Below are 22,557 nucleotides of genomic sequence, written 5' to 3'. Positions count from 1 at the left end.
TCCCAACTAATTTATCGGCAATGCCAGTGCTCTCTGCTCACGTGCATCAATTCACAGCTTCTCAGATGCGTTTCTACTATGAGCAGCCTTTTATTATAAAAGTATCAGCACTTGGAAAGCCACAAGACATCACTTGTTTCCAGAGCTTAGGCCTTTCACCCATGGTAACCAGTATTATTCTATGCTGATAACAGCTTTGGCTAAAATGCAAGGAAAAGGGTCTTGGCACAGACTGAGGTTCGAGACGCTTTCTTGTTAGTTTGTAATAGCTTTGCCAAGGACTCTTCTTCTGTAATCAGCTGGCCCAAGTTCCCACTTGCAGAAAATATGCAACTATGGTGAAAGAAAACCTATTGTCTTTTATACGCAGATACTACACAGCAATCAAAAATCAAGGACAACACAAGCAGAACCTTTGCACCTTGCAGCTAAGACTTTTCCAATCTTCAACATCCCCATTCGTGGAGCACGCAACCTGCGTCTGAAGATGGGAAACAATCTGGGGCAGAATGGGGAAAGAACCACACTTTCAAAGAATCAGCAGCAATAGCAGGAAAATGGCAACAGTGATAACTTGAATAGTCCTCTGTATGTATACCCAAATACACTTCTGCCAGTTTCTGTATCACAATCCCAGATCTTCCTATACTTTGCAGATGTTTTTGCAGCTTACTTCCATGCCCTCAGAACCAGGCAAGCAAAATAATTTTGAGAAGTCTCATTCCAAACACTTTAATTGTACCAATATAACTTCTTCACTGCTGTGAACAAGACCTGGGAACAGATGCTAGTTTTTTTTCAAGGTAGATTTTTTTTTTTCCCCCCAGGCTAAATTAGTACCTTGAATCAGATTCCAAAACAGTCACAAAAAAAATTAGGCAGCATGCAACAGCAAAACATCAATAGGAGTTTTAGATACTTCCAATACAGTAAGCTGCAGCCTGAGAATCAAAGAGAAATGGTAGTCCAGAGTGTATTTGGTGGATCAGCAAAACTAACACATGCAGGAGTGGAAAGAAAGGGTTATTCCTTATTACTTGGCTATCACACACTAAACCCTGGCAGCAGGCCACCTGGAAGATCACTGAGAAGACAGAAGATAATCACAGGGTTCACTTCTTTTTGAGATCCAGAATAATCCTGTTACATAGTGGCTAACATGAACTGACAGCTGGGCTAAATTTAAGTGACCTTCTGTAATGTTACAGAAAATAACTTACTTTCCTAACTGAAGCCCTTTACAACATAGTTATGTCTGTATTTATCTAGCTCTTGGGGTTCTGATTTTCTTTAGTGAGAGAATATATTTTGCTTTTACTTATCTGAGCTGAAAGTACAGTCTCTGAAGAGAGCCACTTTCAAGGAAGCAGAGTTAAGATTAAAGTCAGTCTGAGCAGAAGTGAAGGAGCTGCTCGATCTTTCAAAAATAATACTATAAAAAAAAAAAAGAGAAAACCAAAAAAGTTGCGGGATGCCAGACCTGGTTACATGGTTATTTTTGTACCACACTCTAGATCAAAGTCACTAAGACTCTTATTTTTCAAAGGAACATCACACTCTAATACATCTTTGAAAACTTTGGTCTAAACATTAAGAACACTCAAACTCTGTTTCACCTGTTTTATTTATTAAGCAACAGCTCATGCTTACTAGTCCCTGTGAAAATTTCTTCTTTGGACTTCATCTGAAGGCTGAGAAATGTTAGGTAAGCTCAAGAAAGAAAAAAAACCTACTTTTCCATCATGGAGAAAAATCGATTTGTTGCTAGTATCATGAAGTAGGTAAAAGTGACTTCCCAAATGAACGTGAACACAAGTAAAGGTAATTTATACAAAGACAAGCTTACATGACCTTCCACTGAGAAAAAAACAAGACTGGCTACTAGAGGTTTTAAATGTTAGATCTTCCAAATAACCATAAGCAAAGATGGAGAAGAGGATGACTTTCTTTGGTAAAGTCACCTTAGCTTGCTCACATCGCTGCAAGCAAAGGATTTCAGGCTTTAGAGATCAAGCAGAGCAGAACTTTTCATAACAACTTAATCTTGTAAAAACAGTTGCTCAAGAGGGCAGAAGCAAAGCAGCTCTGCATGTAGGAGGGACAGCTGACAGTGTTTCCAGATAAGATCTGATAAATCCTTAAAACATCACAAGACTTTGACTAAGAAAGACAAAACATCACTCTAATTAGATTTTTGGAAAGGGATCGGAGTCAAACAAGGGGATAGATTTCATTCATCCAGAAAGTTCTTGCAGGAGACAGACTGATTTACTGTTATTCTGCAAATCCTTTCTCTTTACAACCCAACAGCTCTACAGCAGGAAGACAAAGTTCATTTACAGACATCCAAGTTTAAGACACAAGTACAAATATTTGTACCTGGAAAAACACCCTTCAACATTTGTTTGAAATTTAACCGCTTGGTTGGTCATTATTTCAGTAAACAGCTGCAGTTTCTGTGCATTTAAAAAAATACTCTGAAATGCCTTTTGGAAGTTTGACTTCAGCAGTCACCTTGTGAACTGCAACCACACAGAACAGGCCAAGTTCTCTATCTGAAAGCTACATCAGGGAAACATGTCAGGTCACTGCTACATCACCGACACACGACATACACGCAAGAAATACATATTAGTCTTGAGGGGAGAGACTTTGAAGAGAAATTAGTTACCTCGCTGGAGAGGCAATGCTCAGCTTAACAGGGGAGGATGCCAGCATTCGCTATTTTGAAAGACAGTTTTTAGAAGCTGCTTTCTGCTACTTGTTGTGCTAATTGGGAAAGAAAAAAAAAGTATTACAGCTGAAAAATTAATAAGGAGTTGAGACTGGAAGACACAGTCACCGAATAAACATTAAGAGTGAACTTCTCCACCAGGCTGGGCGGCGCTACGCAGTCAAGCCTTCACTGACTCCATCCGCTTCCCCTTCCTTTGATTTCTGTTTCAAAGAAAGAATCATAATACCCACAGGAGTTACACCAACTCACTTAAAATAGGGTTTCCATTTTAAACACTACATATGTTTAAACTGCTTTTCATTTCAGTTTGACTCAGTAATACAGAAAAGCAAAGGATATAGTAATATAAACCAAGGTTTGTAGGGTGCAAATTTTAAGCCATCAGCTGCCATTTCGTAGTTGCCTCTAAGTGTGCTCTTGTCCCCTGTAGTTGTAAGATCTCCGAGAGCACCTAGACTAAGTCAGGAATTTCATCCCCAACTCGCGTTGGTGGCAATATGTTCATGTGTTTGTATCGTGACCTCCAAAAGAGGTCAGTCTGCTGAACGCCACCAGCCATCGGTACAGATAATGAAAGCTATGTTCTAGTTCAGATGCCTGGACAGAGTTGCAGTAAGACCCAAGGAAGTCAGACCTTAGAAACGAGCTGGATGACATTTCCTCGAGCTTTCTGAATGTACCCATGAGAGACACTACTTGCAATAGCTGGCAGCCTGTGTTTCCAAGAAAGTGACAGGCAGAATAAATTAAATATTTTTATTCTTGTGAGCTACAGAAGATATGCCATTAATGGTCGTCAACCTTAGAAAGATAACTTATCAAAGTGGGAAGGCACGAAGCATCATCAGAGGGAACTCCATGACTAGGATAGCAGAGTTCTGTTACAACAACATCAACAGCTTTCCTACTGAAGCAAGTTTCTTCCCTGGGTATCGGCAGCACTGGCACACTGCTTATACGCCACTGTAACTGTGGTTAAAAAGCCTTAATTATAGGCATATGCTCTAGAGAGCTCTCTTTTAACCCTGGAGCTAAGATTAGAGAAAATGGAGGAACTGCAAAAGGGCAGAGAAAAGAGCTAATTATTTAGACAGAAAAGCAAACTTAAGAACCAAGAAATGGTAGGCCTCCCTTCTTTGAAGATGCGATTTAAAGCTTTATCAAGTTTATGAACAATAAGGAGACATGTCTAGTGACATATTTCTGTTATTTTAGGGGGTGCACAGGACTTTGGATGCAGAGCTGCCAGCAGATCTCAGACACAGCAGAAGTTACTCTTCTACCCAGGCATTTGAAAAGGAGGGGCTGTCTGGCAACTTATTGTGCTACATATTGATTTACTTATCTGTAGCTTTCTCCAATCGTTTGCCAGACCCTTTAAATCTAACAAAAGAGGCACAGTCTGACAAGTCAGCCATAATTTGATATCCAGTACTGCTTATATTCTTAACAAAGCTGTGTAGATAAACACTCCCATTCTTGTTACCTATCCATCATCTAGCTAGGGTAACACAAAATGCAGGAAATACCACGAGTGTGGGTTACACTGATAGGAAAGATACCATTACCACTGAGAGGCTGTGCTTCACGTTGAATAAAGCAGGACCAGTAACACTGGGTTGTAAGAAGTCATGAGCAGCATGCTAGATCTGCAGGTAAAGCCACAAGTAGACTCTTAAAGAGATAATGGAGAATTTCAAAGTTTATTCACTGCAAACAAGACGAAAGGCAGTCCAAAAGTAGAACATAAAAATTTAAAGTTAGAAAGGGGGGGGCTATTATCCCTGGATTTGGAAATAAAGCATCACGCTGTTATACTCCCGAAAGTGACTCGGGCATCAGGATTTGTTCAGGAGCCTGTGAAATCTGATAAACAGATTCACACTTTCTGTTAACTGCTAAAAATCCCCACCAACAGCTGTCGGTTTTGCAAACAATCTGGGACCTGAAGTCAAGTCAGAGTGTATTTATACTTCTCTCTAGAAGCAGAGGAATCCCAGGCCAAGCTCTATCTAGAAGGAATACATGGGTGGCCAAAGTGCACTAGGACTGACCCAAACCGTTCTGTCCAGGGACAGGAGCTCAGGTTAAGCCAAAGTGCAAAGGTAGGGCAGAAAGGCTGGTCCCGATTTGATTCCAGAATAGGAACAGAGAGATACAAAGTTAACAAAAAGTACTTATTTAGCTTTAACCCAAACTACTTCAGTCCGATTTAAGTAACATTTAAATGAATGATTCAAATAATTAATTAATCATTAATTTCTCATTGCCATCGCAGTGTATCCCATCAGAATAGCCAGTTTTTAATCCATTCAGCTATGGAAAAATTCCTTTCCAGTTTTCTAGTAAAGGTGATCCAGAAGAAAATCTACACATACACTCAGGTCACTTAACCTGAGAGTACCTATTACTATTAAAACATTTCATATGCACAAAGTCACTGAAGCCACCTCTCTCCCTGTGTCTACACAGTATCGTGCGTTATTTGTGCTACTATCAAACAATTTAAAGCAGCGTAACTTCGAGGTTACTCTACAGAATTAACAGGATGGAAACCATGAAGAATGAGGGACAATAGCGAGAGACAGAGTCCTCCGACGGTAAATATCGCAGCAGCTTTGTTTACATAAGCATTCACACCATCCTGAAGTACCATGAAACTCAGCACCGTGCGCTCCAGCTAAGGTGCGCTCCATAAAAGCCTACGCCGACAGCTCTGCTGAAGTCACCATGATACCAAGCTAGCAGGTTGAAACGCCTGCTTTCACAGTGGATCAAAACAAATTTCTGCAGTGCCATTTTTTTTTTGCTAGTGATATTTCAAGCCCACAGCGGAATACCTCCTACAAACTCCTAGCGCACCCCATCAGCTCTTTACCTTGCAAAAGGAAGCTGAAAGCTACCTGCCTGGGTCACCTGGGGTAGGAAAAGGTTGCAAAGAAACAGGAGCAGCGTGCAGATTGCTTTTACACCTGGATAACAATCTCAAAGTTTAAAGTTAGACAGGATCTGTTCTTACCCAATATAAGTACGGTTACTGTTGGCTCCACAAGGAAGCTAATACAAGAGCGACAGGAAGGTTAACTGCAGTTCTTTATCTTTTTATAGTGACGCCTGTAACTGTATTTGAACAGGGAGTGGAAGATGATACTATATAATTGAAAGTCTGTTTGATAGCACTGTTCTGTCCAATTTCACCAACACTGCTCACTGGTGGTAAGAAACTTTCCATTAGTTTATCAGTCCACTTAGTCAAATGCATGGCAGTTATCTGCCAGGAAATTTGTAACTATAGTTGCTCTTAGATCTTGCCGTCTCTCATGATTTGATCCATATTCATACAGAAAAAACACACACCTCTGGAGATCACTGTATGATTATGGTTTTCACTGGTGACCTAAAAAGTAGTCCAGATGCCAGGAGCCAAAAAGTTTTCCTGCTGAAATCCTCCTTCCATGAAGAAAGGTAACCATTGCAGCTATTAAGAACTGCATATGGAGCATGTTTGAATGGTGAAACACAGAACCACTTGTCCAATAAGAGGAGCACCTGCTCCACGATAGAGATAACCTCCCCTAAAGAACAGCACGTATAATAAACCTTTTATTTTCACACAGCATAGGAGACCTAGAATACAGCCCATTTGTTCATTCAGCTCTGTGTTGCTGTTACAGCGAAGGTCACCAGAAGGAATAATGAAACCCTGAGTGATGACCACTGAAAGCTCCAGTTTCTTAATAAACATATTTTCCAAATTTTACTTTGCACTTCTCAGCTGTGAGATGGTTTAGCCACTTCATGTTCACTTCAGCTCACTTTGCTAATCAGAAGTGCGGTCTACACTTACCTAGTCCAGGAAAACCTGCTTGTTTCACAAATGCACTGAAGTGATCAACTTTAGAGCAGCCCACACTGGAAACCAGTCACTCATATTAAAACAGGCTTGTTCAGCTCTAGCACTTGCATTTCAGTCCTTAGATGTCAATTGTCTCACACTATGCTTACCAAAATAAGCTTTTCAAAGTTTGCTTTTATATTAGCTGATGAGTGACTAGCAAATATGACTGCCAACACGGCAGTCTCTAAGAGGCCTGCAAGGAACCCAGCCCCAGCATTCAATGGCAGTAGCAAGGTCGAGGGCACAGCCAGTCTAAGGGCCAAAGAAATCTGCCTAGGAAGCATGGTAAGTTGTTTTTTCTATTTATCTCTGGCTGGCAGAGAGCAGAAAGGTTTTCCTCTCACTTTTCCCAAGCCCTTTCTTTCCCTCCCCGGCCTTGGCAGCACAGAGTCTGCCAAGCCACCCGCTTCCTCATTAGCTTTCGCCATCCGCAATGTGAAGCTGACAGTCCTTGACAGCTTCATAGCTGCCCCCAGGTCAGAATGGCAAAGCCGATCATCTTCCCCTGCTGAGGAGGACACGAGCAGCAGCAGTCTGGAAGCAGCACAGCATCGCTCCCCACTCAGCTCATCATTAGAGCTACATTTTCAGCAATACTGGCTGGAAACTTAAACTTTGCCTTTAGTGCAATTAAGCTTAACGACCCCAAACTTTCCAAGAGGACCATTCTCGCAAACCATTTTTCAATCACAAGTTTGCAGTTGGTTTCTCATTCACAACCTACCAGCAGGCTACCTACATCCCACTTCAGCCGGCTGGCAGCAGAGGGCACCACACAATCACCTATGTGATTTATATACTTCCATCATGCTCGCGAGTGAATTTATAGAGCACAAATTACTACTACAACAAGCTACAGGGTGACTCCATAAAGCATGCATCATATCAGATAAAAAATGCATGCAATGAAAGGCAGCTAATTTGCTACAATGCTTTTAGCCAGCAATTCAAAGAAAGAGACTTTCAAGCTCAGTATCTCTCCGAGTTCAAATGCCACATTCCCATAACAGCAGGTATCACGCAGAGTGCGGATCTCCAGCCGGCTACAGAGTAGTATCTCTGCAGAGCATCAGAAGTCACATAAATACTTGCATTAGCCCAAGCATCAACCACTAGCCCACAAACTAACTCATCTGTGTTTTACGTACTGCAGGACTACACATCGGTTGAACATTTCAGCTGAGGATGTCCAACAGCCTCTGAGGCAGACAGCAGAGATTCACAAGACGAAAGGAATAGCTGCAGTTCTCTTCTTTTTCCTACTCCCACACCTACAGATCATATGTTTTTACCTATTGAACACTTGTTAAGAAAAAAGAAGATTAAAAGACACACAAGTCATCTGCATTACATGAGCATACTGATATACACATACGGGTGAGCAGAAAAGGTACATGGATGAAGCAGTTACTAAGCTAATACTTTTGCTGTCACCAGAAACACTTCAGTACCTCAATACCATCATCTCCATTTAAAGCCACGACACCACCCAAGCCTGTTAAGTGCACCATGAAAAAAGGACTTCCTAGTTCATATCATCTGCCGAGCGACTGTACATACACACGGATAACGGACGCTTCTGAGCGTGCAGCTGTGTAGTGAAGAGTAACTCAATGCATCAGCTTTTCTAAAGAGATCTGCAGCACGACCTTGAGGCCAAGACCTTGATGACTTAAGGCCATCCCCTCTCTGCAGAGCAAGAAGCACCCAACAGAGCTGCAGAAGAACAAACCCAAAGGCATAAGGAAAGAACACAGACCTAATCCACCTTATTAAAGCAATACATTATTTTCAGCCACCATAATGTTTCCCCTGAACATGTAAATACAGAAGCAATTAGCTGCCTAGGCACTTCTGCAGAAAGCATTTAGCATAATCTTTCCTAGAATATATTTACATGGCTGCTGATTGCTTAATTTTCTGACACGTTTGTTTCAGGCACTAGAAAGATCAAATAAGGCAAAAATCACCTACACTGATACATTGCCATTTTGAAGGTAACATGCAGCGCAAGATAAGACAACAGAACAAACTGCTAGCCTGTTTTGAACTTCAAAATTTTAACATCACAACTCTATGTTCTAGGAATGGCTTTATAGCTTTAATTCAGCTGTTTCTTAAAACCTTTTTCCCCCTTTTGCTGTTACTATGAAAGATAAAATTACTGACTGAAACAGCAGACACCATTTAAAGAGAAAGAATGAGCCTGGACAGAGATTTCATTGAAAAGCTCAATTCTGTATCACATCCGAAATGTCCTCAGTTCAAAGATTAGCCTGCACAAAAAGGCAAATTAAAGCCAGAAACAGAACAAAATCTTTTCTGACTGCTATGAATATAATTTTTTATGATATAGCCTCCTATCATCTAGAGTTTTGGTATTAAGAAATCAGCTCTTCCGAAGGGCTTCATGAGCAAGCAGACAAACAGCATATTCGTTTACAAGCTGGAAGTTGATTAGTAAGTACAAAAACCATGAATACTTGTCAGGACCAAGGAAGAGAGGCTGTAAGCACTGAATCTGAGGATGCCCAAAAAACTCTGCAGTCAGCTGGCAGAGAACTCTATGACAACAGTAAAAAAAACCCAACCAAACATTTGGTTTGTCTTTATTCTGCTTCATCTGAAATTATTTTTACCAAGACAGCCAGTTGTCCTTCAGGGTATGTTTTTCTTTGCTCAGCGTAACAGGAGCTATCATTTCAGGGCCCAATCCTTCAAAAAAATAGGCAATAGATATACAAGTATATCTTCACTCACAGACTCGCTGCAGCCCATAACTCCACGTTAATTAGACTGGAAGATGAAGCCTTCAGCCTAAAACCCAGTAACTCTGATTTACACAAGTGCAGAGAGGTTTTATTGCGAATTCTCCTGTAAGCTGCAAAGACGTTTCCTGCCTAGCCCAACACACCATCAAAACAAAAGCAGATCTCAATTTACTGACAGCTGCCATACTTTAAACAGACATAAAGAAAAATGGAGTCAACGTTCTGTACAACACGGGCAATACGGGATATCTAAATACCGAGAACATTGAACATACACAGAAATCATCAGTGATGTACTGCACCATAGGAACTGCCTGACTTACAGCTACCTAAAGCCCACAGTACAAGGACAATTTTGGAAGACCAAAGATAAAAAGTCAGCTTGTCACTGTTTTTTCACCCCTTATAGATTTAACCAGAATTAATTGCTACCTCCAACAAGGAACTTGGAAGCCTCCTAAGAATAATTACCAGCTTTCTCCCCGTAACCTCTGGAAGACACACGATTTTACAACGGTCTTCATTTCGCCATAACACCATACCATGTGAAGCTATGGAGCAGTGGGCTACAGGGCTTGATTTTTATCAGTCATGCAAAATAGATTCCCTGCATCCAACAGAAACGGAAGCATAAGGCAGTAACATCAGGAACTCCAGGCACTTATTGATCACTGTGTATGTTAAAGGGATTTCTGTGCAGGTTTGGGGATCTGCTACAAATTTATGTGTTATGGCAGGTAACAGCTGACCCCTTTCCCTGCCACCATGGGACATTACAAGGATATGGCCATGGTTATACCTAGACTTGCACTAAATGCTTGAATTTGAAAAAAAAACAAACAAACATTTCTTCTGGGAAGGAAAAGCTCAGCCTCAGTTTGACTACACCTGTCTTTGAGAGCCTTCTCTCACTCAGAACAGAAATTGCCACAGTAGGTTTCTCCACCTTTACGGTGCAGTCATAGCAGCAAGTCTCCAAGGAGGGAAAGATTTAGATAACTAAGAGTTTTAAGTGGTTTTGAACAAGCAGAGCCTTGTAGAGTGGCAGCTGAACTGATAGTTACACAGTGACATTTCAAGCTTTCAAGTCCTAATCATTCTTAATGATACAAAGCCAAAGCCAGAAGGGGATAAAGCAATTACGTAGCCAAAAGTAAACGCAGCTAAACTGAGCTTCCAAACGTCTAATTTGGGTGATCTAGCCTTCCTGTCTCGCACACTAAGCAGAAGGGTTTGTCTGTTAAATTTACTACTACACCAGTGGGACAAGAAAGGAATGCAGTCATGTGCTGCGATACCGTCAGGCCACGTATCCAGCAGGCATCCTCTGCCTCTCTCAGGAAGGGTTACCCACTCCTCTTTTCCCAAAGGAGAATCTGTGCACAGCCATAATGTTCAAGCTCCACCTGGTACCTTCTGCTAGCCCTTGCCTTAAGCTCTGCGGGAACCCGGAGGTGACTGATGGATGTCCGTTCCCTGTACCTTTCCAAGGCAGGTGGAGAGAAATGGCACAGAAGGCGCACCCTTGGGAGACAGAATTACTGTCCTTTCCTTTCCAAGGATGGGACAAGCTTCTCTTCCTTACTCCTTGGAGCAAGGAGCTAAGACCTCGCTTTATTCCCTTACCAAGCTCAGCCAAAAAAGGCAAGCAGACCCTCCGGTTCCCGCATCTGTGAACTGCCAAGAAAGTACTGGCGCTCCCCCTCCGAGCCAGCCATATGCTAGAGAAAAGCGGCCCCTTCCTCAGGGGCAGGGCCCCCCCCCCCGCACTCCTCTCCCTCGCCCCCTCCTCTGTAACGGGGCGGCTGCCGCTCCTCGCCCCGCCGCCGGGGCTTCCCTCGGGTGACACGGGAGGAGGAGGCACCCGTCCCCTACGCGAACCCTGCTGCCCTCAGCGAAGGCGGCTGCTCCCGCGGGAGCCGCCCCCGCCCCGCGTCCCTCACCCACCGGCTCCCGCCTCCCCCGCCGCGCACACGACGGGGCGGCTCAGCCCCCACACCCCGTGCCCCCCATCCGCCCACCGCCACCACTCACCGGCGCTTCGCCGACCGCTGCCCCCGGCGGCCCCACGGCGGCGGCGGCGGCGGCCCCCTCCCCGCCGGCCGCCCCGCCGCCCTCCAGCTGCCGTTCGCGGTAGAGGGACCAGAGCCCCACGTTGGGCAAGAAGACGAGGGCGGCCAGCGCCAGCCCCACCGCCTGCAGCAGCCGCTTCTGCTTCCGCCGCATCGGAGCCGCCGCCGGGGACGAGGAGACGGAGGAGAGCGGGGGGAGGAGGGAGCGCGGCCCGGCCCGGCCGCCCCCGCCGCCGCCCTGAGGGAGCACAACTTTCCCCCGCGCGCGCGGCGGCGGCAACGGCGGGCGGCAACTCCGGCACTTCCGCTCTGCTCCGCGCGCGGGGAGGCGTGGCCTCGGCGGCCCCGCCCACCGCCGCCGCCGGGGGGGGCGGCCCCGCCCCGCCGAGCCCGCGCCCCCCCCCCCCCCCCCCCCCGACTCTCCCTTAATGAGTCTCTAATTACGGCACCGGTGGGTGCTTGGGTGGGCGCCGCGGGCTCCCAACCGGCCGTCGGCGGGGGAAGCCGAGGCGGTTAATCGCTCCGGGGAGGCCCCGCGATGAGCAGCCCGGCGGCGGTGCCCCTGCGGCAGGGGGCGGCCGGGCTGGGGGTGGGCGGGCGCCGGGCGCCGGGCGCCGGGCGCCGGGTGATGGGTGATGGGTGATGGGTGATGGGTGATGGGTGATGTTCTCCCTACAAAATATAAGCGGTTTGGAAGGCGGGGAGCACGTTGGGATGGGGCCGGCACCGGAGGAGACCGGAGGGAGGGAATGGGGAGAAGGAATCGGCCCCCGGGGGTAAGCGGGGCCCAGGGCTTGGGCTGGGCTCCCCACAGGGGAGCGGGTGCTCCCCAAAGGGCTGCAGCTCGCCCCACGGGCACACGGCAGCTGGGGACGAGGCTGCTGTCCACGGCGCTCCGGGGATGGAGACGCCGTCAGCCCGTCGGCCGGCCTGATGCACCCACGGGATTGCTCCAAATCAATTCCCCAGGGATGGCTCCCGTTAAAAAGGAATGCTGTTCATTCGGGTACCAATTAAGTGGCTTCAACTATGCGATAAACTAGATAATTTATAGGCACGGGATGGTGCGGTTTTTTAAGAAGAAAACGACGGCAGTACAGCTTTTCCAAAACTGAGGAGTGGATTCGTTTCTTAAACGAAGAGCAAACAGCCCTCGTGATTAGGAAGACGCTCTGCCAGCAGAACAGCCGTGCGGCTCGGCTGATGTCAACAGCAAAGCTGTGACAATCCAGTGCCCTGCTGGGGGGACCGGCAAAATAAATATTAGGTCTCTTCCAACGTAAACCCCTGCAGGGAAATTTTTATTTCCTAGAACAACAACAAAGTCTACAAAAACCATTACACACCCCAGCATTTGCAGTTCTTGCCACCCTCGCCCCACACCAGCAAGTGGATTTAAACTTAAATAAACTTCCATAACCCACTAGATGGCATCTTCCAGCAGATTTCAGTGCCTGCTGTGAGACCCAAATTATCAATGAAAGCATTTAATTTAGAGAGCAGGTTACAGTTCCTAAGTCTAACTACATGTTAAGGCAGATTGTACTTTCATTTTAATTATCGATGAGAATTTGTCACCAGCTGATTTCTTTACTAGAAATGTAAATGCTTCCATTGTTCCTGTGTGGGTGGAGAAGATACTGACCAACAAAATCCCTTTGCTCCTGCCTTTAGAGCAAAACGTATTCCCTTTATCATCACTGAATCACCTCCGGCAGAGCAGAGACTTTGGCCGCTGTTGAATAATGCATAGCCACTAAAATTGTGCAACAATAAAGCTACATATACGTTACCTGGTACTGTGAGAATCTAGGCTGGAAAGCTACAATACCTCTGATTTAATACTGCAGTGCCATCGTACTGCCATATGGACCCTTGTAATAACATCCACATCCCCCTGCCTCTGCAAGAGCTCTTTGAAAAGTGGTTGTGAAATAGCAGGTGGTTTTGTAGGTATGCACACAGGATTACAGTCTGCCCTTGGCAGAACATCCTCATTTATATAAAGAAATGACAGGCACAAAGTTTGAGAGTTAATTAAAACAAAGCTACTAGCTGGCTTGACATATGTTTAAATTTAGGATTGTGAGCCTGCTTGCTAAATTAAATGTTTGCCTCATAAATTGACTTCAGCAGAGTTGCACAAGTTTTAACTGGGAACAGAATATGGCCGGTGCTGTGGGTAGATCAGTATTTTGTATTTGAGAGCATCCTGAACAATCAAACCCTCTGAAGAGCCTTGTAGGAACTGAAGTCTGGCTGCTCCTCAGTGGTCATGCTGGAAGTGGATGCTCCAGGTCTTCCCTTCCCACTTTAAGACAGTGAATTTTCTGCTGGGGTTACCAAGTAAAATCATTTATACCCTATGAGCTGCCTCGGTCCCAAATAAGTAGATGTGTTTCTTCTGTTAAAGGTCCAGCATTTCTTCTTCTTCTCTTTCTCCTGAAGTGTTTTGGTGGAGATGGAGCTCTGATTTTGGCCAGTTGGATACAATGCCTTAGGGATTAATTAGGTACATGCAAAATAAACATGGAGTTATGTTTCTGAGAAAGAAGAAAGCCTGTGGCTGTTAAGCCTCTAACTGGAAAGGGAAATGGTGTACCTTCCCAAGGCATCTTTTCAAAACAAATATAGGATAAATTAATGGCAGCTCAATCCCCGTTTGGAAGCTCTCTTTGCTAGCGAGCTGGGTTGCCCGGTTTGCAGCTCGTGTGTTGAGATGCTGCAGGGCAGAGGGCAGCAAAAGCGGGTAGCGGCATGATGAAGCCTTGCATGAAGGATGAGGAGCAGGGGTGCCCAGAGGGACTTGGTCAGCAGATGCTGGGAGAGGGCAAGAGAGCATTGCAAAATGCTAACGGGAGTGGATGTGACAGGAGTTCCTGGGATAAAGCCCACAGATGGCATGACAGCATGGAAACGAGATGGCGAAGACACAGGGAATTAGTGCTCTCCTGCTTTCTGGTCTCCTCTGGCTGCAGCTCCTCAGGGCAAGGACGGACTCATGTGAAGGGCTGGATTCTGACCTTGGGAATCCTACGGGGGTGGGTAACGGAAAGCAGTGGGTCCTCTGCATCCCTGCAAGAGAGCTGAACGGTTATGGGATCCCCTCTCTCCTGCTGAGCGGGCATGAGTGAGACAAGACCTGGCTTTCTGTGCCTCCAGCTGCTCTGCCAGGCTAATGGCACGGGTTAGAGGGAGAAAATACTGCCAGAGGGATGGCATATCTGCCTCTAATAGCGAGGGGGAAATGGGGACCAAAATACCACGCAAGAGCCTGTTAGGGTTTTTTTTCTCGTGTTCACGGATGCTGCAGGTACACGTTGCCACTACGGGGGATGGAGTGGGAAACTCCAGTCCGGGTCTCTGTGTCCGCACTGTGCCCTGTGTCAGACGGCTGCACCCGTAGGGAAAGTCAACTCCTCCACTTATCCTTTGGGTGGGTTTTTGGATAGATGTTTGTACACTGGGTGATGCTTTCTCTTTTCTGCAAATCTTGTTTTTAACCAGGAGGAGAAAAGAAAAAAAAAATTAAAAATGAATGAATCTCAGCTGTGGCTGTGTCACAACAGGACTTTTTTTTTTCCCACGGCCTTTCTTCATCCTTCCAGCCCAAATCTCATGCAAACAGAACTGATTTGTTGGGGGTTTCCCCCCCTTTTTATTTCCCGATAAAAGGCAATGCCCGGGAACCCACTCACCTGTTGGCAGGAGCACAGCCCTCCTCTGCTGCTCCCTGGGGGGGTGCCTGCCAGCATGGCCCCCGCCGCGATCCTGATGGGCTCCCCTGAATCCTGGAGCTGCTTCCAGCCAGCACTCGAGATGCTGTGAAACAATGCAAATGCTTGAATAGCCCACAGAAGTGAGGATGATTATATGCTTTTAAAAAGAAATTGCAAGCCCTGGCACTGCAGGAGGGCATCCAGCCCTCTCCCCGTCCCTCTCGGGGATGGAGAGACAGCACCAACATCCATGAATCCTCGTCCCCTGGCTGGGAAGCAAGGTAGGGAGTTATCTGTGGCGTGACTGACCTGGGGGTTCATCTGCATAGGACAAACCTATGCACAGCTTTTAGCAGAAAAATAAATAAAATAAAAATGCTGATATTCCCAGCCGATCCACCTGAGCAAGCAAAATCCCCATGGTCAACAGGGAAATCTGCCTGCATTTAGTTTGGACAAACAGAGCCCAGCAGTGTGGGGCAGGAGAAAGCAGCTGAAGCTGGATGCTGGTGGAGGACGCTCAGGGTCTTGCTTGGAAAGCGATGCCATTGCCAGCGGTTGCTCCTCCAACCTGGTGCAAAGTGGAAGGAGAAGCTGGGTCTGTCTGTGGCCTGGCGAGGTGCAAAACAACCCAGCTGTTGGAAGAGATTCCTGGAGTGTAGCACTCTCTTAACTTCTCTGGCCTTAAATCAGGTGCGTAATTTCACTGATCGCCTGTGGCAGGGGAAATTGCTGATGTCTAAGTTGAAGCACAGTCCTGGAGACGAGGCGGTGATGGCTTGCTGGGAGGATAAATACTGGAACAGAGCGTGAAGCAAGGAGGGATGTGAGCCTGATGCATTCCACATTGCAAACAGTTGCACCAACATATCCAGAGATTTGCTTTGCCTGGGAATGTGCTTTTCCCCAGGAGTAGCTTGAATCCTTTGCCCACCTCTGGGCCAGGCTGCCCAGCCAGCAGGACCATTAGTAGTTGAGGATAAAAAGCCCTTGCTGCACTTTGTAGTGACTGAAGGGTCCCAGTTCTCCCCTCCGGGCTTTCCTGGTCAGCAAGGATCCTGATTCTCCAGGCAAAGCCTTGCACAAAACCACGTCAGGCTGCTTTAGTTCTAGCACTGTTTTCCCAAAGCAGCCCTGATAGTTTGTGCTTAATTATCAGCGGGGCTCGGTTTGGGGATGAGGAGACAGAGGGTCTATTGCTGGCCATCTACTCAAGTAACGTTATTTAAAAAGAAAAGAAAACCGCAACTGTTGTTGCAGTCTTTCTGGCTGGAATAGGCAATGAGCCTTGTCTGCTCCCTCTGCTCTGAATTCAGAGCTGCTGCAATGAATCGGACTGATTCCAAGTCTGGCAGAGCCAGCCAGGCAGACTGCAGTCAAGATGTCCCCAAAACTCCCTGGCTCCCACTTCTCTGAGCACACCGTGAATTTTGAGGCCAATGTTTTCTGCTCTTCTCGAGGGATTTGGAAGCTCACGCTCTAATAATTAAGGCAGCTTTGAACGTCTTAGCCTTCAGCCTCACTTTTCTGACTGTTTCCCGTAGCAGCCGTTAGTGCTTGGAAGAGGTACCAGCTTTCCAAATGTGCTCGCCATGGGCTCACATGGTTTTAGCAAGGAGGAACTTAAAGCAGATTCTCCATATATGAGAGCAACATAGAGCTGATTTTGCGGGAGGTTTGCAGCTTTCCTATGAACATGGGTAGTTTGTGCATTATTGAGCTGAACCTGGAGGAGAGGTCTGCTCTTCTGGCAGCTTGCTGGATGCACTCTGGGATATGAGGAGCATTGCTTTGGTCTAAGGTCTTCTTAGGGGTGGATCTGCAGTGGATCAAGAACACTTATGTGCTCAACTATCCTTTAACAGGTTATTCGCTAAGTGTGATAAACTCTGCTTACACCATTAAAAGATAACCTTATGGAAAGGGGAAAGAAGGATAAAGATGCTTAACCCAGCACTAAAATATGTAGTGCTGAAGATAGCCAGGAGAAAGGGAAAAGTAAAGCTGGTTATGAGAAAATTTAAGTGAAGTACATTAAAACTTAAGTGATACAGATAATATCATCTCGAGTTACTGCACTCAGCCCCAACAAAGGGAGAGGAGCAAGGGCGGCAAAATGTAAACAGAGGAGAAACAAATTCAGAACAGATGTCAAGAAGCACCTTCCCAAGTGGAGAATCAAAAAGGCAGGGAATGACCTACCAGGAGTGGACACGCCGGGGCTTTCAAAGGTGAGACATGTCACCGGAGCACAAGCCTGAGGCTAAGCACAGAGCAAGATGTGCCGAATGGCCTCTGCGGGATCCTGCCCTGCCTTCTGCATCTGACATAAAGTCAACTTCAGGATTTTTCATACTGACAAAAAAATGACTGCCATCAGCGAGGGGAGCCTGGGCAGCCCTTCTCATCAGAACCTCCTGCTTCTTCAGCCCCGTGGATTGAAAGCATGAGACGTTTAGCCTTGGAGGGGGTCCGAGCCACCCAGCAGGTGCCCTTGCCCATCGCCCATGGGGTGCCCACCCCTGGCAGAAGGTGGCATTGCTGCCACCCGAGCGGTGAGCCAGTGCAGGGGGTGTGCAGTGGGGGCTTCTCCCCAGGACACAAATCTCCCCACCTTCCCCATGAATCCTGCTGGAGCACATCTTGCAGACTTTGATTTCTGCCACTGCCGGATGAGCATTTGGCGGCTGAAGTGGCTGCTAGCAGGTGTCTCAAGTACCCAACTGGAGGGCACGGCGCTGAGCCTGCCCTTGCTGAACCGCTTTTCCAGCAGGGGGAAGGTTCTTCTTTCTTAAAATAGGTCCTCTCCAAGGGCTCTTGTGTTCAAGAGCCAGAAGGAAACCAGGTCCTTTGTCCTTCATTTTCCGTCTCTAAAAAGAAGGGTGGAAAAAACAGCATTTGAGAAGCAGAAAAGCAGGCAGATGTGATGTGGGATGGGACAAGAGGATGAGATTGGGAGGGCAGGCGCCCGCTGGCGTTGCGGTGCTGACCCGTGGTGATGCACCGGGAGAGCCGAGAGCTCTGTGCCACTGCTCAGGCCCACGGGATGAGTTGTGCCAGGTCAGCTCAGCACTTCTGCTGTGTCTCAAAGACAATTGCCCTCTGCATCTTCAAGGAGCTTCACAGCTCCAGGCTGCTGTGTGGCTGCAGTCAGTGATGGAGTTGCTCAGCCGCTTGGTGTATTTTCCCAGGTTTTTATCTTTTAGAGATGAAATCATAGCATAAAGCTGGAGGTTTGGATACCCTGCCGTTTCCTTTCTCCTGCCGTGTCCCCAGGGTTCTTTCTGTCAATATCACTGATTGCTTCAGAGTCTGCTAACACTTCTGACCTCCGAGACGCACAGAGACATTGTGTAAGGGATTGTACAGCTCCCCTCCCATCAGCTGAAGCTTGTAGTTCAACTGAAATCCCATTATTCTTTAACTCTAATATATGGAAGTACATATGGCCTTTCCAGAGGTCAATGAAGAGGCAGTCGTCTCTCCAGAAGGCCCTGTCCTGACAGGCGTTTCTAACAGGCAAACACTCCTTTGGAGGTGTTTTTCCCTTCTTTGACTACAGAAGATGCTGCAGTGCCTCGCTTGGGCCAGACGTTTGCACTCCGAGAGCTGAAGCTCAGCCTGCAGAATGCTGCCCTCATCCTGAAGGTCCCAAAGGTCCTTTCTTCTCCTCCCCCTGCAGTCTGCAGTCCATCCCTCCCACCCTCCTCCTCCTCCTTCCTCTCCTCCTGCCCTGTGAGGCAGCCCAGCCGGTCACCGGTCTCCTGGGGCAGCGAAGAACAACCTTAAGTGGCTGCAGGCATGCGGTGATTAACCTGGAGCCATCAGGAAAACTCGTTGTGACAAGCTGTCAGTGCTGGCAATCTGCCTGCGCTCCCCAGGCTCCTTCTGCAGGGAGGAGGACATGGAGGCCCCAGCGTTGGGCTGGGGTTTGAAGGGAGGAGGGACGATGCTGCCTTTGGAGGAAGCCTGGGAAGCAAAACTCCGTGTGTCCCATACCTGTCTTGCTTAGAAGGTGAGTCTGCAGGGCCGACATGAGACACTAGAGACATCCCAGGCTATGGCTGTCGTATCACATCGCTGTGGCTATTGCCGAGGATTCGTAATTGAGCAGCCCCATGGTTAATTTGTAATTCAGCAGCCCAAAGGACACCATGGTTAAGACTCGAGCCTATTGAGCAAGGCACTGTACGGAGGTTTCTGCCTTATTCCCAGAGGATACAGCAGGATGAAAGATAACTGGCAGCTTCTTCGAGTGTGCTAATAAGCGTCATCTTGCAGTATATAACACCGCAAGACAAAGCACTTCCCATGGGGTTCCCCCAGACTCTCCCTCCTGGGAAACACACCTAAAAGCTTCAGAGGAGTCAGGAAAATTCATCCTCCCAGGGAGACCTGAGGCTGAGCCCTGTCCGTATCACAGAGAGGCAGCAGAGGGGAAATAACAGCCACAAAAGTCCCTTGGCCTGAGCTGTGTGGTCACCATCACGGCGGGCCTGGGTCGGAGGGGTGGTATCAGGGGTTTTTTACCTATTACCAAAGTAGAGGCAAAGGGGAGGCATTCACGGTCTGCTGTGCCCCAGCATGCCCAGCTGCAGATCTGGTGCTTGCTTGCTTGCTTAATTTGTTGGAAACTTGAAAAAAAAAGGTCAGTTCTGGGAGTCCCAGATTTCAGCCTGGAGCTGACGCGTGGGTTTGCCCGGGAGAGCGAGCGAGGGAGGAACCGGGTGAACCAGAGTTCAGAGAGCAGCATCTTGCTTTGCTGCTGGGCAGTCCGAGAAGGGGAGAGGAATTGCTGTGATTTATCAAGGTTCGAGAGCTGCCCTGGGTCCCCGCCAGCTCCTGGCAGAGCCCAGCACTGCTTGCTCCCACTGACGCAGAGCTGGAGATATCTGCCCTTCCTTCTTGTGGAGGGTGTTTTACCCGCTATCGACAAAGCAGGACCTCACGAACACACAGTAAATGTGTCCAGCACCGGAGAAGAGTTGCTCTCAGCTGGCAAATCATGTGTCCCTGCTCCTCACACAGGGATTACAGCAACGTGGACTATCCTATGGACTTACATGGGCTGTTTCTCCAGCCACTGTCATGTCCAGCTCCCTCTTCCCTCCCAGAAATAAATAAAGACAGACTGAGAAAGAGCAGCGCGACTGCAAATCTTGCTAGAGACCTGTGTCAGAGCCACTTGCTCTCGTAACTGTGTCTAACTGGGTATGCAACAAGCCTAATGAATCTCCGTCACGAGCCCATTGCGTGTCCTGGCTGAATACATCGTCCTCCAGCACCCTGAAAGCAGCCGACAAATAACCAAATTAGGACAACACCAGGTCGGTTGGCAGCGGGTCTGCCAGCTCCTGGCACGGCGGCTGCCGCGGTGGGAGAGCCCTCCCCACACCGCCCCAGTCCCCATGGGACCCTTTCCCTCGCCGGGCTGGGATGGAGCCGGTCCCTGCCACCGGCATCAGGGACCGTGTAGGAAAGGCTGCCCACTTGCACATTGCTGGAAATGCTGACTGTTGAAGTAACTAACTGCCAGAGCAATGGTGACGGACCGCAGCAGGGAATAACGATGGAAATGAGTCAGAGAGGAGGGAGAGACGCAGGAGAGAGGGGCCACCCTGGAGGACCTCGCATGGGATGTGCTTCTCTGCCAACGCATCGGTTCTTGAAAGAAAAATACGGTGACCACAGAGCTGGTTGGAAATGCTTCAACAGAACATTATTTTTTTTTCCTCCCAGAGACTGCCAATTTGTTAAACCCCAGTCATTTTGCACAAGCAGGTTTCAAGGACGCTGTGACAAACCTCAGGCAGGTGACGGGCCCCAGCTCTCCCCCCAGCTCTGAGCCTGGCAGACCTCAGACCTCGCATATGGGCTCAATCCTGGAGCTGTTCCTATGGGAAGGAGGGGATGGCAAAGAAAATGTGATACACTGAAGCTGCAAAACCCACTGCTGTTGTTGAGAGCTGAGCACAGAGCCAGGAGTCATTCCCGGTGTCACACAACCGATGGGCTGATGTGCTGGTGCAGCCCCAGACCTACAACCACCTCTGCCCCCCAAGGTGCTTTAGGGGAAAAACTCAGTTATTTCACTCTTGCTGTTCTCTGATGGCTTTCCAGGATCTCCTGTGTGCTCTGCTGGGCTGCAAACGGGGCAGAGAGTGGGAGACATCGGCTGCCTGGTTACAGCAGGCTCTGCCTGACGTCCAGCTGGGGACTGCGGGGACTCTCAGTACAGAAAGCCACCCCTGTCTGTGACATTTTCCCCTGAGTAGCACATATTCCAGGTTGGACCATCATGCCAAGGATGGCTTTTGAGCTTGCTAAAACCATGCACCTTCCCATCCCTCCTGCCTGCTTGAAAAACCACCCACCCCGCCATGGTGTCCTGTGTTGGGGAGGACAGGACACCCCAGTGCACGGGCAGACAGCACAGAGAGCAGCTTTTCTGCTGATGTAGAGCCTTTGGGAGTGTCTCTAGGAGCATCTCCACCATCCCAGGCGCAGCGATGTACATGATCACTTGAGGGTTTCCCAGCCCCAGGCTGAAACATGGCAGAGCCAGGAGAATTGGTGAACTTCTTGCCCAACTGAGACAGCCAGCCTGGCTGTTGGTTGGGAGGGCTGGAGCTTGTTTTCCCAAATGAAATGCCCTGCAGCAGTGCAGCTCTGCTAGAAGTGATGTTTCTCACTGGATCATAGGACAGTTCCTTTACTTTTACTTCCTAAATTTGTGCCTCTTAGTGCCTGGCTTTAGGTAAGCACAGAGACATGTGGCTGCTGGGCTTCGTGTGCTGCCCTTCAGCTGGTCCCGTCTCCTGGGAGGTGAACGCAGCCGGAGGGGCAGGGAGAACCCGGGGGGAGCCCGAGGGGGAACCCAAAGGGCTACGCTGAGCTTGCAAAGTACGGACGGTACCGTATCTGGGTGAGGTGTGGTAACTGGAGACCACCTGAGGTTTTGCAAGCTAAAGAGAGCCCAGGCTACCTCCCCTGCTGAAGAAGAAATCAATAGGCTAATTTACGGTACCCAAATGAGAGCTCTGCCGGGAAGACACAGGTTGTAGGGCTGGCAGAGCCTTTGTCAGGAGGAAGCAAGGGGGGACTGGGCTTGGAAGGGAAGAGTCAGGCATAAATAGTCTCAACCATTCAAACTAAATAGCCCTGAGAGAAACTGAGATGTAAGAGAGAGATGGCACTGTCTGGCATGCGGGAAAATGTTCAAAGGAGCAGATTCCTCTTTTACGCTCCAAACAAGCCTTCTGCTCTGCACATAGGTACAGTCTCATCGGCACGGAGTAAGTCAGAAGAAATCTGTACGCTGGTGGATGGATGGTGTGGCCCTTGAGCCACTTACAGGCAG

At 47.9% G+C, this 22,557-nt stretch overlaps 1 protein-coding gene across 1 annotated transcript in view; it reads right to left on the bottom strand.

Annotated features, from left to right (window-relative positions):
• The window catches only part of GALNT10 (polypeptide N-acetylgalactosaminyltransferase 10), a gene marked incomplete at its 5' end in the record, with an annotated part of 85,831 nt that extends 74,199 nt beyond the window's left edge, over nucleotides 1-11,632 (bottom strand). Inside the window, one exon of the mRNA XM_082323857.1 lies at nucleotides 11,477-11,632. Coding sequence (XP_082179983.1) covers nucleotides 11,477-11,632 — 156 coding nt within the window. The remainder of the gene's footprint in view (nucleotides 1-11,476) is intronic.
• Between the last annotated feature and the right edge of the window lie 10,925 nt (nucleotides 11,633-22,557).

This window comes from Platalea leucorodia, assembly GCF_965183815.1.
Source record: "Platalea leucorodia genome assembly, chromosome: 11".
NCBI classification, from domain to species: Eukaryota; Metazoa; Chordata; class Aves; order Pelecaniformes; family Threskiornithidae; genus Platalea; species Platalea leucorodia.
The sequence above is the reverse complement of the archived record's forward strand: the minus strand, read 5'-3'. Positions and strand labels throughout refer to the sequence as shown.